Source organism: Diceros bicornis, chromosome 7 (genome assembly GCF_020826845.1).
Source record: "Diceros bicornis minor isolate mBicDic1 chromosome 7, mDicBic1.mat.cur, whole genome shotgun sequence".
NCBI lineage: Eukaryota > Metazoa > Chordata > Mammalia > Perissodactyla > Rhinocerotidae > Diceros > Diceros bicornis.
The window spans coordinates 12,712,254-12,726,120 of NC_080746.1; the positions used below are offsets into that span (position 1 = coordinate 12,712,254).

The following is a 13,867-nucleotide window of genomic DNA, read 5'->3' on the forward strand; positions in this document are numbered from 1 at the left end:
ATGAATGAAGACAAGGCCATAGGAAGGAACTCAGCATTGTTGAGATATTATAGGAACTACCCCACCCAGCATGACATACAGCTCTCTAGCAGATCTTAAAAATTATTAAAATATTAATATATTCTATTTATGGATTTCACATTTTATTTTAATCACATTTCACATTATTTTTCTTCTTAGATACAGTGCTACATTCAAATGTTAAACTCTAGAGAGAACAACACAGAGTCGTCTATGACTCAAAACAAATATTTGAAAGATTGGAAGAAACTGCTAGCAATTTCTAGTTTTCATTCTCCCTTTGTCCTCAATAATAAATGCCCTAAATCTTAGTCTGGCACATAACTATATGGATAACGATGATATTTCTTAGCCCCTTTTACAGCTGGGTTTGATCATATGATAAAGGCCTTGCCAAAGGGAAATTGGTGGAGGTGAGATCTGTCACTTCCAGGTAGTGCTCTTCAAGTCAGGGAGTAGTCCTTTCTCCTTCCATCTCTTTCTTTATGGTGGGTGGGTGGTGGAGATGAAGGATGTATCTGGAGCTGTTACTTGAAACCAAAAGATGGGAGCTCTGTGTTGTGGCCATAAGAACAAAAATTTAAAAGAAGCTTATGTCCCTGATGAGCTACTGTTCCATCCCTGAATCATCTTCTGGTTTAAGGCACCATGGTGCCTGTGTATATCTGTGTGTGTGTGTGACACACAGCCAAACATAATTGTAAGTAATTCAGAAGATAAAAAATGATTCTGTCTAATGTTCACACTTGTGACATAATGATGATCCTTGAAAAAGCTAATTATATGAGAAGCTGTTTTTTTAAAACGTTAATATATGCTGTATCAGAGTTAATGAAAGACAAACTCGGGGCCGGCCCCGTGGCTTAGCAGTTAAGTGCGTGCTCTCCGCTACTGGGTTTGGATCCTGGGCATGCACCGATGCACCGCTTGTCCGGCCATGCTGAGGCCGTGTCCCACATACAGCAACTAGAAGGATGTGCAACTATGACATACAACTATCTACTGGGGCTTTGGGGAGAAAAAGGGGAAAAAAAGGAGGAAGATTGGCAATAGATGTTAGCTTAGGGCTGGTCTTCCTCAGCAAAAAAAACCCAAAAAACAAAAAAGACAAACTCTGACAACATTATCCAAGTTCATCATAGTGCCTATTATTAGAAGATATTTACTCTGTCATGCTGTTTTCAATTATTAAAACACTTAATAATATATATTCTGTAATGGTACTTAAGGAATCCTATATATTTGTTATTTTTTTCTCATTTTTGATAAGTCTCCTTCTTCAAGGTATTTTATCTCTGTTTTTTGTGGTCTAGTTCCATCTCCATTTTGGAATCTATCTGATATGCATTATTTTTAATAGAATGTCTTCCACCCGTTCTCAGAATCACTAAAGACAGTTCAGACATTATTTATCTTTCTGAATACTTTTTAACAGTTTTAGTACACAAATAAATGTTTGGAAACACAAAAAATTCTCATAAATAGTCATTTCTATCTATCAGTCATTCATATGAAAAAAAATACTAGATGTTTATTTTTTACTGCTTAGAGTAATAAAATAAGAATTAGACGTGCGAGTTCTGGTTCAAGACAGCAACAAAGGAAGATCAAGAACTCACCTCCTCTCATGGCCACAACAAATCTACAGCTGCATATGGAACAGTTACCTCTGAAAAAAAATTTACCTGAGCAATTTCTACACGTCAAGCAAACAAGAAAATCCCACATCGAAGTGGATAGGAGAGACTGACAAACGATCCTACAATGAACCACATCACCAGTGTGGCCAACCACAGTCAGTAGAGAACTCAAAACCGTGCGCTTCTCCCTCAGGACTGAAGTGTTTTAACCCCACATCTGGTACCCCAACTTTTCAGACATCCACCCGAGAGATGAGATAAGCAAATAAACTTGTGAAAGAGGTTTATTTTCTTATTTTAAAGTATAAACAAGAGGTGCAGTCATTTAATTTAACACGCATCAGGGGCCCATTTAAATATTCTCCAGGGACAGAGGCCACAGGGTGCTATCTTTGCATCTCCCTCCACCTCTCACCAGCTCACTGGTACCTGCCAGAAAAGAGTTTGTACACTCTTCTAGCGTCCTGATTTTTGTGGCTACTGCCCAGAGGACACGCCTAGGTCACCTGGCTCTGGTATCCAGTCAGGCTTATGCTTGCAGGTACCATAGGACTAAACCAGCAGAGAAAGAGTTCTTAACGGGCCACGACCCCCAGGGCACAGCAAGAGACAACAGACTGAGATGCCCAGTATTTCTGTGAAAGAGTTCTTTTAGCTTATCTTTACAGCTGTGGCCTGAGGGGCAGGCTTCTAATTAAACACATATCTAAGTGCCAACTGTAATCTTCTACAGAGACCTTGGCTGGCAGGCACTATTTTTCTGCTTGCTCTCTAACATACTCCAGAGCATAGTATCTTCTAGAGGGACCTTTTAGACCATGTGGTGCCCCAGGTTTTATGCCTGGTGCACCAGGATTTGTAGGCTGCTGTCCAGGGCTGCCCCTTAATTACTTGACTCTGGTAGTCAGTGGGACTTGCATTCCTGCATCTTATAGGACTGTAACAGTCAGAGAGACAGTTCCTGGCTGGCTTCTACCCACAGGGTGCAGCGTAGACAAAAGACTGAAACATACCCCCAGTATTTCTATGAAAGAGACCTATTTACTTGTGCTGGAGCTTCAGTCTGAGGGTCAGGCTTCTGACTGGACACACAATTGGAGGCCTACTGAGGTGTTCTCCTGGGACAGAGGTCAGTGGACACCATCTGTGCACTCTCCCCCTGTCTTGCCCCAGGTCACTGGTGTCTCTTGAAAAGGAGTTTGCACACTCATCTGGTGCCCTGATTTTTGCAGCTGACACACAGGGGACACCTCTAGATCACCTGGCTCTAGTGGCCAGCAGGACTTACACTCACGGTCCCACAGGACTGTATATATTTGCATTATTTAAAATCTCCTTCCTGATGGTCCAGGTGCCAATAACCATTAAGTTAAGAGCTGACAGAGATCCTCCTCTTTGGGACACTGACATTTCTTGGCACATTCTCAACAACTGGGCACCAGTAAAAAGAGTGTAGGTTGCTTGGACAATCACAAAGCTTTGAGACACAACCAAACTAGGGCAGGGTTGTACCATAAAGTTTGTCTCCAATATGAGGCCACTCCTTCAAGACTGGGAGACTTGGCTGTTTTATTTAATGCATAGAAACCAACACAAAGAGTCAAGGATAATAAAAAAACAAAGGAACATATTCCAAACAAGAGAACAAGATTAAAAATTCAGAAAAAGACCCTAATGAAATGAAGGTAAGTGATTTACCTGATAAAGAGTTCAAAATAGTAGTGATGAAGATAAAATAACAGTGATAAAGATGTTTACTGAGCTCAGGAGATGAACGGATGAACAAAGCGAGAATTTCAACAAAGAAATAGCAAATATAAGAAAGTACCAAGTAGAAGCCACAGAGCTGAAGAATGCAATAACTAAACGGAAAAATACACTAGACAGGTCAACAGCAGACTAGATGAAGCAGAAGAAAGGAGTAGTGAACTCAAAGACAAGGCAGAGGAACTCACCCAATCAGAGCAGTAGAAAGAAAAAAGAATAAAAAAAAAAGTGAAAATAGCTTAAGGGACTTATGAGACCATCAAGTGGACCAACATTTGCATTATAGGGGTCCCAGAAGGAGAAGAGAGAGAAAGGAGCAGAGAACTTATTCGAAGAAATAATGGATGAAAACTTTCCTAACCTGGGGAAGGAAACAGATATCGAGGTCGAGGAAACCCAGAGAGTTCCAAATAAGATGAACATGGAGGACTCATACCAATGCACAGTATAATTAAAATGTCAAAATTTAAAGACAAGAAGAGAATCTTAAAAGAGACAAACAACTTATTACATGCAAAAGAACTCCCAAAAGACTATCAGCATATTTTTCAGCAAAAATTTCGCAATCCAGAAGGGAGTGACATGACATATTCAAAGTGCTAAAAGAAAAAGGAAAAAAACTTTCCAACTAAGAATATCTATGCAGCAAAATTATCCTTCAGAATTGAAGGAAAGATAGAGTTTTCCAGACAAGCAAAAGCTAAAGGAGTTTATAATTGCTAGACTGACCTTACAAGAAATATTATGGAAACTTCTTTAACCTGGAGAAAAGGGAGCTAGTCAGTAACAGTAAAAAACATGAAAATATAAATCTCACTGGTAAAGTTAAATACATAGTAAAATTCAGAATAATCTAATGTTGTAAGGTGGAGTTAATTAATTATAATGTTAGTATGAAGGTTAAAAGACAAATGTAATAAAACTAAATATGCCTAAAATAATTTGTTACGGATACACAAGATAAGAAGATGAAAATTGGGACATCAAAAACATAAAAAGCAGAGTAGTAGGAATGTAGAATTTTAGAATAGATTCAAACTTAAGTTGTTACCAAATTAAAATACACATTTACAAATATAATTTGTTTTATGTAAACATCATGGTAATCACTACACAAAAACCTATAGTAAATACAAAAGAGATAAAGAAAAAGAAGCTAAGCATATCACTATAGAAAATTATCAGATCACAAAGGAAGACAGCAAGAGAAAAAGAAAGAAACAGAGGAACTACAAAGCAGTCGGAAAAAAAAATCAACACAATGGCTTAAGGACACACCTATCAATAATTACTTTAAATGTAAATAGATGAAATTCTTCAATCAAAAAATATAGAGTGGATAAAAACAAGATCCATCTGTATGCTTCCATAAGATACACTCTTCAGATGTAAGGACACAAATAAACTGAAAGTGAAGGGATGGAAAAAGATATTCCATGTAACTGAAAAACAAACGAATTTGAGGTAGCTAAAATTTATCAGACAAAATAGACATTAAACAAACACTGTAATAGGAGATGAAGGACAATACATAATGATAAAGGGGTCAATCCAGAAAGAGGATGTAAAATTTGTAAATATTTATGCACCCAACATAGGAGCACCTAAACATGTAAAGTGAATATTATCAGAACTAAAGGGAGAAATAAATAATGATACAATAAAAGTAAAGGACTTTAATATCCATTCACCAATGTATAGATCATTCAGACAGAAAATCAATAAGGAAACATCAACCTTACAAACATTACATCTGATGGACTTGGACATATACAGAACATTTCATTCAAAAGCAACAGAATACCCATTTTTTTCAAAAGTGCACATGAAACATTCTCCAGGATAGATTACATGTTATGTTACAAAACAAGTATTAAAATATTTAAGAAAAAAAAATCATATCAATCACTTTTTCTGACCACAATGGAGTGAAACTTAAATTCAATTACAAGTAGAAAACTGGAAAATTTACAAATATGTGGAGATAAAACAATTCACTTGAACAACCAATGGGTGAAAGCAGAAATCAAAAGAAAAATAAAAAAATTCCTTGAGACAAATCAAAATGGGAAAACAACATACCAAATCTTATGACATGCAGTAACAGCAGTTCTATGAGGGAAGTTCATGGCATTAATGCATGCATCAAGAAAGAAGAAAAATCTCAAATAAAAAACCCTAAATTTACACTTGAAATAACTAGAAAAAAAAAGAATAACTGAAGTTCAAAGTTAATAGAAGAAAGGAAATAACAAATATTAAAGTGGAACTAAAATAGACAATAACAAGACAATAGAAAAGATCAATGAAAATAAGAGATTTTTTTTTGAAAACATAAACAAAATTTTCAAACCTTTACTTAGACTCAACAAGAAAACAAGAGAGGGAACTCAATTAAATAAAATCAGAAATGAAAAAGGAGACACTACAACTGATACCACAGAAATACAAAGGATCATGAGAGACTATGATGCACAATTATATGCCAACAGATTGGACAACCTAGAAGAAATAGGGAAATTTCTAGAAATATACCACCTACCAAGACTGAATCATGAAGAAATAGAAAATCTGAAGAGATCATTTACCAGTAAGGAGATTCAATCAGTAATCAAAAACCTCCCAATAAAGAAAGGACCATAAGGCTTCGCTGGTGATTTCTACCAACATTAAAAGAATAATTAATACTAATTGTTCTCAAATTCTTCCAAAATATAGAAGAAGAAGGAACACTTTCAAACTAATTTTACAAGGCCAGCATTACCCTGATACCAAAAACAGACAAGTATGTCACAAGAAAAGAAAATTACAAACCAGTATCCACCATGAACATAAATGCAAAAATCCTTAGCAAAATATTAGCAAACCCAATTCAACAATGCATTAAAATGATCATATACCATGATCAAGTGGGATTTATTTGAGAGATGCAAGAATGGTTCAACATCTACAAATCAATCAATGTGATACACCACATTAACATAATGAAGTATAAAATTCATATGATCATCTCAATTGATACAGGAAAAGCATATGACAAATGCAATATCCATTTATGATAAAAATGCTCAACAAAATGGATATAGAGGGAACACCTTAACATAATAAAGGACATATGTGACAAGCCCACAGATAATATCATATTCAATGGTGAAAAGACAAAACCTTTTTCTATAATATCAAGAACAAGACAAGGATGCCTGCTTTCACCACTTTTATTCATCATATTATTGGAAGTCCTAGCCAGAGCAATTAGACATTAAAAAGAAATAAAAGTCACCTAATGCAGGAAAGAAGAAGTAAAAGTGTTGCTATTTTACATAACATGATATTATATATAAAAAACTCCAAAGACTCGACCAAAAAATTGTTAGAACTGATCAAATAATTCAGTAAAGTCACAGGATACAAAATCAATATACAAAAATCTTCTGTGTTTCTATACACTAATAATGAACTACAAGAAAGAGAATTTAAGAAAATAATTATTTAAAATTGCATCAAAAAGAACAAAATATCCAGGAATAAATTTAACAAAGGAGATGAAAGATTTCTATATTGAAAATTATAAGACATTAATGAAATAAATTGAAGAAGACACAAATAGATGGAAAGGTATTCTGCACAAATGAATTGGAAGAATTAATATTGTTAAAACGTGAATACTACCAAAACAATATACAGACTCAATACAATCCTTCTCAAAAACCAATGGAATTTTTCACAGAAATGGAAGAAACAATCCTAAAATTTACATGAAGCCAGAAAAGACTCTAACGGCCAGAGAAATCTTGAGAAAGAATAACAAAGCTAGAGGCATCATGATTTCTGATTTCAAACTATATTACAAAGCTATAGTGGTAAAACCTTATGGTATTGGCATAAAACATATATCAACGGAGCAGAACATAGAGCCCAGAAATAAAGCCACGCGTATATGGTCAATTAATTTAGGACCAAAGAACCAGAATATACAATGAGGAAAGGACAGCCTCTTCCATAAATGGTGTTGGGAAAACTAAATAGACACATGCAGAAGAATGAAACTGAACCACCATCTAGCATCATAAAACAAAAAAAACTAAATCAAAATGGATTAATAACTTGAAGATAAGACTTGGAGCCATAAAACTTCTAGAAAAACACATAGGCAGTAAGGTCCTTGACATCAGTCTTAGCAATGATTTTTTGGATTTGACACCAAAAGCAAAGGCAACCTACTGAATGGGAGAACATTTGAAAATCGTACATCTTAAAAGTGGTTAATATCCAAAATACATAAAGAACTCATACAACTCAATAGCAAAGAAAACCCAAAAAATCTGATTAAGAAATGGACACCGGATCTGAACTGACTTTTTTCCAAAAAAGGCATACAGACGGCCAACAAGTACATAAAAAGGTGCTCAACAGTACCAATCATCAGGAAAATGCAAGTAAAAACCCAATGAGATATCACCTGACACCTGTTAGAATGGCTATTACCAAAAAGACGAGAAATAACAAGTGTCGGAGAAGATTTAGAAAAAAGAGAACCATTATGCACTCTTGGAAAGAGAAATAATCAGAGTTTCCCTTTATCTCCATTGATCCCCCAAGTGTTTAATATTGTCACATATCTGTGATTTGTCTCTCTTGTTAGATGACAGGTTGGAAATGAAGATGTGACTGATACTGTTAGAGCTCCAGAGAGTATCATGCTCAGCCATTTAAAAATTCAAGATACCAGGAAATTTTGACATAGACTAAGAGGATTTTCCAAAGTTTTTTTCATAGAGAAAGAAAAGAAAATCAGGGAAAATAATTTTGTATTATATATTATAGCTTGAAATATTTCCCCAAAAAAGTATGTTGAAGTCTCGTCCTCGAAGTGTTTGAATGTGGTCTTATTTGCAGATTGGATCTTTGCTGATATAATCAAGTTAAGATGGGGTCAGTAGGATGTGTTCTAAGCCAATATAACTGGTATCCTTATAAAAAGAGGGAAATTTGGACTCTGAGACACACAGGGAGAACAGCATATGAAGACAGAGGCAGAGATTGGAAGAATGCATCTACAAGCCAAGGAATGCCAAGGATTGCTGGCCATCACCAGCAGTGAAGAGAAAAGCATGGAACAGATTCTTCCTCAGGGCACTCAGAAGGAACCAACAATTCTGACAGTGATTTCAGATTTCTAGCTTAGAGAACTGAGACAATAAATTTTGGCTGTTTAAAGCCATCCTGGTTGCGACATTGTTATGACAGCCTTGGTAGTACACTACATAATCTCTGAAAGACGTTTTCTTTGACCCCTACTAACTGTATTTAAATGTTACAATATAGTCATAAAGCAGTAATACTTGGAATATTTTATTTTGAGGGCTGAATGAAAGAATCTGATAGATAATGTTATAAACCCATAAAGAGTTCTTACCAAGCCTAAAAGGAAAGAAGAAGATTATTTTTTCCTTCTCAGAATAAAAGATGTTGAGGAAAAATGGAAATATGTATGTTACTGAGAGTATTTTCATTCTATATAAAAACTAAGTTACTTTGGAAATCAAAATTCTATTGAAGTTTTTATTCAAAATATTGAATGTTCTATCATTTTAACAAAACAATTACACTAAATTTAACTGAACATACTTTGAAAAGCTTTAAACCGTTGTTAGATGTAAGGCTTTAGTTTCTTTCTTTTCAAGTAGTATTTACTCATTTGGGTCAGAATTGGACTGAGGAAAAGCCACAATTGGAGTGTAATGTTGATGTTCTGTTACTGGCAACGAGGGTTTAATTCTACTAGCCTCTCATGAGGAGTGTGCATAGTGTTTCTCAAGATAGCTGCCATGAGCGGCAGGAGGATGCAACATTTATACCGTCTCCAGTCCCACTAGATAAGGCTTACCCAAGGGTAAGAACTCTCTGGGCTGACTTGTACATAAGTCAAGTGGACACCTGGACTTGGAGAAGGCTCCAGAGTGAAACTGAAAGATCATGTTGCAGATTTGAAGTGAAGTACCCTTAATGTAAGCTGAGTTTCAGCTTGCAAGAACTAAATAATGTGTCTGCTGCTGAAACAAGAGGTGGTCTGAGAGAATGTGACATGGGAAACCAGAGGTGTCTGGTACAATCATGAATGAATATTTGAGTGTGTATCCTTTGCCCTACTGGAGCTTATAGTCCATTGAAGTGAGAGAAATAAAAATAATAAGCATTTAAAGTATTGTATAATTACCACAGCACTATCAGCTAAGAAGAAAAAGAGCCAGTCTCTCTGAGGGAAAATAGAGGGTTGACATGAAAAGTAATTTATGTGAAGTTTATAGATGAGTTTTCTGAGGAAATAACTTCAAGTCCTTATAGACTTTAAGGGAGTATTTTTCTAAATCTTATTCTGGTAAATATTTCACTGATTATTCTGAGTATCACTGGTAAAAGTAAATAAGCCAATAGGCTGGTTTAGCTTAGAGAAATCATTTAACTCAGTTTAAAGTGGAAGAAATGGATTGACAGTAGGGTCTTCCTAGACTCAGATTAATAGAGCCCATGATTGATTGAGATCTGCTCAGGAAAGGAGGCCCAACCTCTTGGATATATGACACAGTTTACAACTTCTCAGAGGACAGTACTGTAGAGCTATGGCCCATTCACCTATCTTCCTCCTGCTAAAGACCTGAAGAAACTACAATTTGGAAAACCAGGAGTCTGTAAATAAAATATATACAGTAGGCTACATAAACTGGAATCTAACCAGAGTAACCTAACCAGCCCCACCAAATAAGGACAAATAAACTATTTCCATTGGCTGCAGCAATACAGGTTATTGTATTTAACTCTATCGCGTTTTCTCTTTTCTTTATTTTATTGAACTATATTCTACATATAATAAATTCACTAAACATCTACATAGTAAAGAATTTTCTATGCCAGCATAGCTCTGGCTATGGGGAATTATGGTAGGCTAGACTGGATGGTTTGGGTTCCACAAAGCACTCTACCACCAGATTTGCCATGTTTACTCACCAGATATCACATATACTTCTTATTTTTTAACCTCCCAAAGTTGTGTGCTTGAAAGTAAAAAAAAAAATGTCTTGCTTCAGAGACCTCTTGAGTTTTGTCAGAATTTAATGACTTAGTAATCAGGTATCCACAAATTATCACCACTGTACTGGGGTTTGACAAAAGGAGCTCAGGACAAAACTTCTAAATTTTTGTATATAAATAAGTCAAAGTGTCACCAATTGTCTTGCAGATCTTTCAAGAACTCTCCAAACATAAACTTAGTTGATTTTAACAATAATGAAAAAAGCGTGTGTAGCTAATTGGAGAGATTAATAGATGAAGAGAGTAGGAGATATATATGGTTTTCCTATAAATACTTCACAAGAGGAAAAAATTAGGAAGAAAATTTTCAAGGACCTAGTAGGTGGCAGGCCTGGAGATATGACAGTGAAATATATGTATAGGGGGCTACTTTCATGAAATTACAGTCCAGTGCAGATTTGATAATAAGCAGGCAAGTACAAACTAGAACAATAAATGACAAAGCAGGGAGTCTATTGGATTGAGCACTATCACAGCATGTGGATAAGTCGCTAACTCAGATGTTAAGTTCTAATTAGAATTCTGAAGAAAGGGATAGAAGAAAGAAGCCACGTAGTGAAATATAATGAGGGACAGTGCAGGAAAAAGACTGCTCCAGGCTAGAGATATGCAAAAAACTGGAGATTATAACCATCATATTGCTCTGATTTATGTAGTTTCATGACTGGATAGAACAGATTGGAAGAACAGATTTCTTCCAATCTGTTTCTCAATGATAGTTATGAGGGAAAACTATAGAGAGAAATATCATCAAAAGGCATGGAGATTCAAAATAATGCCAATAGAATCCCAGCAAACAAAGAAAAATGTTGACAGGTGGACTAAAATGAAACATTTCAATTCATACAATGTATAACCCATAACTTAGAACTAATATATCCTCCTATTATTTCTTATCACTACAATATTCTTCTCTTTAGTATTTTCTTCAGGGCAACACTGACATCTTTATTCCTCAGGCTGTAAATCAGGGGGTTCAGCATGGGCACAACAATAGTATAAAACACAGAGGACACCTTTCCTTGATTCCTGAAAGTGACTGATGATGGCTGCAGGTACGTGAATGCTAAAGAACCAAAAAAGACCACAACCGCCAACATATGGGAGCTGCAAGTGCTGAAAGCTTTGGACCTTCCCTCAGTGGAGCGAATGCAGAGGATGCTGGCAATGATGAAGATGTAGGAGCTAAGAATGGTCAGGGTGGGGACAAGGATATTAATTACACTTAAGATTAGAATCAGTAATTCATTGACATGGGTAGCAGAGCAGGAAAGCTTTAGGAGGGGAAGGATATCACAGAAATAATGGTTGATCATATCAATATTGCAGAAATAAATCCTAAACATGAAGCCTGCATGAACAAATGCACAAACCAGGCCTATAATATACACTCCTAAAATCAGGGAGAAACAGTCCTGATGGGACATGATGACATTATAAAGCAAGGGGCTACAGATGGCAACATAACGGTCATATGCCATTGCAGCTAACATGTAACACTCTGAGATAGCAAAAACAAGGAAGAAATAGAGCTGAGTCATGCATGCAGGGTAGGAGATGATGTTCTTCTCTGTCACGAAGTTCACCAGCATTTTGGGCGTAATGACAGAGGACTGGCCGAAATCTATGAAGGACAAGCTGCTGAGGAAATAATACATGGGGGTGTGCAAGGGAGAGCTGAGCCCAATCAGTGTGATCATGCCCAGGTTCCCCACCACCGTGACCACATAGATTCCCAGGAAGAGGAGGAAGAGGGGCAGCTGGAGTTCTGGCTGTTCTGTTAGCCCAGCGAGGATGAACTCAGTCACTGTGGAGTGATTTCCTGCTGTCATTTTCCTCTGGGGAGTTTCTGAAGGGGAGAGAGACAGGCACATATTTTGGAGACATTTCCTTGTTATTCTTCATTTGATAAATGGTAGCTCATACAGAAAATTAATGGTTTAGGTGTTCCTTCAGTATCTGTATAATAATTTTAACTCCGGATATTTACTTAAGTAATGTTTATCTTAAATATTTTTACACCTCAATATTAAATACAATAAAGTATTTCATATAAACTTATTTTAGCCATAATGATGATAATTTCACATTCTTTGAAGGACCACTCCCTGTTTTGAACATTTCAATTATCTTGAAGCCAATTTTGTCTAAAGTGAGGTTCACAGACTTAAAAACTTAGAGGAGCTGTTGAAAATGAGAGAAGCTGGCCGAGCGTCAACCTGGAGAGAGCAAGTCCTGTTAAGTTTAGCATCTTTATTAACCAGCAGCTAATTATGGACAGGGGTGAAAAGAGGCACACTATTGCTAGACCTTTGGAATTATTTTAATGAAAATCAGAAATTTTGGGTTTCTACATAAAATCTTTAGATTTTTAATATTATTTTTGACATAAAACACCACAAACAACATTTATTGTGCAGATGTGCTAGCTGAATTGACCCAGTGTTATTCAGTTTGTGTCCCCTGGACCAAACATTCTGCCTGCATTTGAGTGAAGAACTAGGCGTGGTGGCTAAGCGAGTAGGCCTTGAAGTCCAGGTGCCTGTGTTCATCTGCTGACCCATCATCTACTTGTCGATAAACTTGGATGAGTAAAATAACCCCAATATCTTATGAGCAGAGGTTAGCACTCTGACAATAATAATAACAATAGTTTTGCTGCTTTTGTTGTGTACATCATGCTATCAATTGAAAATTAAGGGATAATTCCATACTTCAAAACATAGAAACAGCAATTGTAACGCTTAAACTTTTCCTTTCATCTCTTTTATCTTTCATTAACGATGATGGTATGAAAAACAGTTGTCAAATTAAAGGATCCAGAATCATAAATGTAGTCCTATATTCTGTTAATCATGTACAGATTTTTTTTTATCATTACATGCATCAAAGTAAAATTACAAATGAATTCCAGTTGAATAAAAGTAAAAAAGAAAAAATAAAAAATCTGAAATTTTCTACTTCACAGCTAAACAAGACTGAACTTGAAATGAATTAAGATTCTAAGTACAAAGTGTAAAGTGTCTAGTATAAAGGCTAAACTAATAGTCTTCCGGAGAAAACACTAAAGAAAATCTTCAACACATTGCAGTAGTCTAAGATTTCTTAGAACACACACTAAATATACAATATTGATAAATTCGGTTTTATCCAAATTAAAAACTGGTCTTCAAAACGAGCCTTTAGAAAATCAAAAACAAGCCACAGACAAAACATCAATTCAAGTATGGATTTATATCCAAAACATATAAAAAATATTCACAAGACAATAATGTAAAGACAGTCAAGCAAATTAAAAAATAAGGAAAGTATTTGAACAGATATATCACAGAAGAAGATAAAGGAATAGT

General features: G+C 35.7%; 1 protein-coding gene across 1 annotated transcript; it reads right to left on the reverse strand.

Annotated features, from left to right (window-relative positions):
• Positions 1 to 11,416: 11,416 nt before the first annotated feature.
• On the reverse strand, positions 11,417 to 12,373 carry LOC131408329 (olfactory receptor 8G1-like). The gene has a single exon (XM_058544944.1). The coding sequence runs from the start codon at positions 12,347 to 12,349 to the stop codon at positions 11,417 to 11,419; it is 933 nt and encodes a 310-aa protein (XP_058400927.1). The 5' UTR covers positions 12,350 to 12,373.
• Positions 12,374 to 13,867: the final 1,494 nt, after the last annotated feature.

Excerpts from the sequence above, each read along its gene's own strand:
- LOC131408329 (XM_058544944.1), bottom strand. The coding sequence starts at position 12,349 with ATGACAGCAGGAAATCACTCCACAGTGACTGAGTTCATCCTCGCTGGG.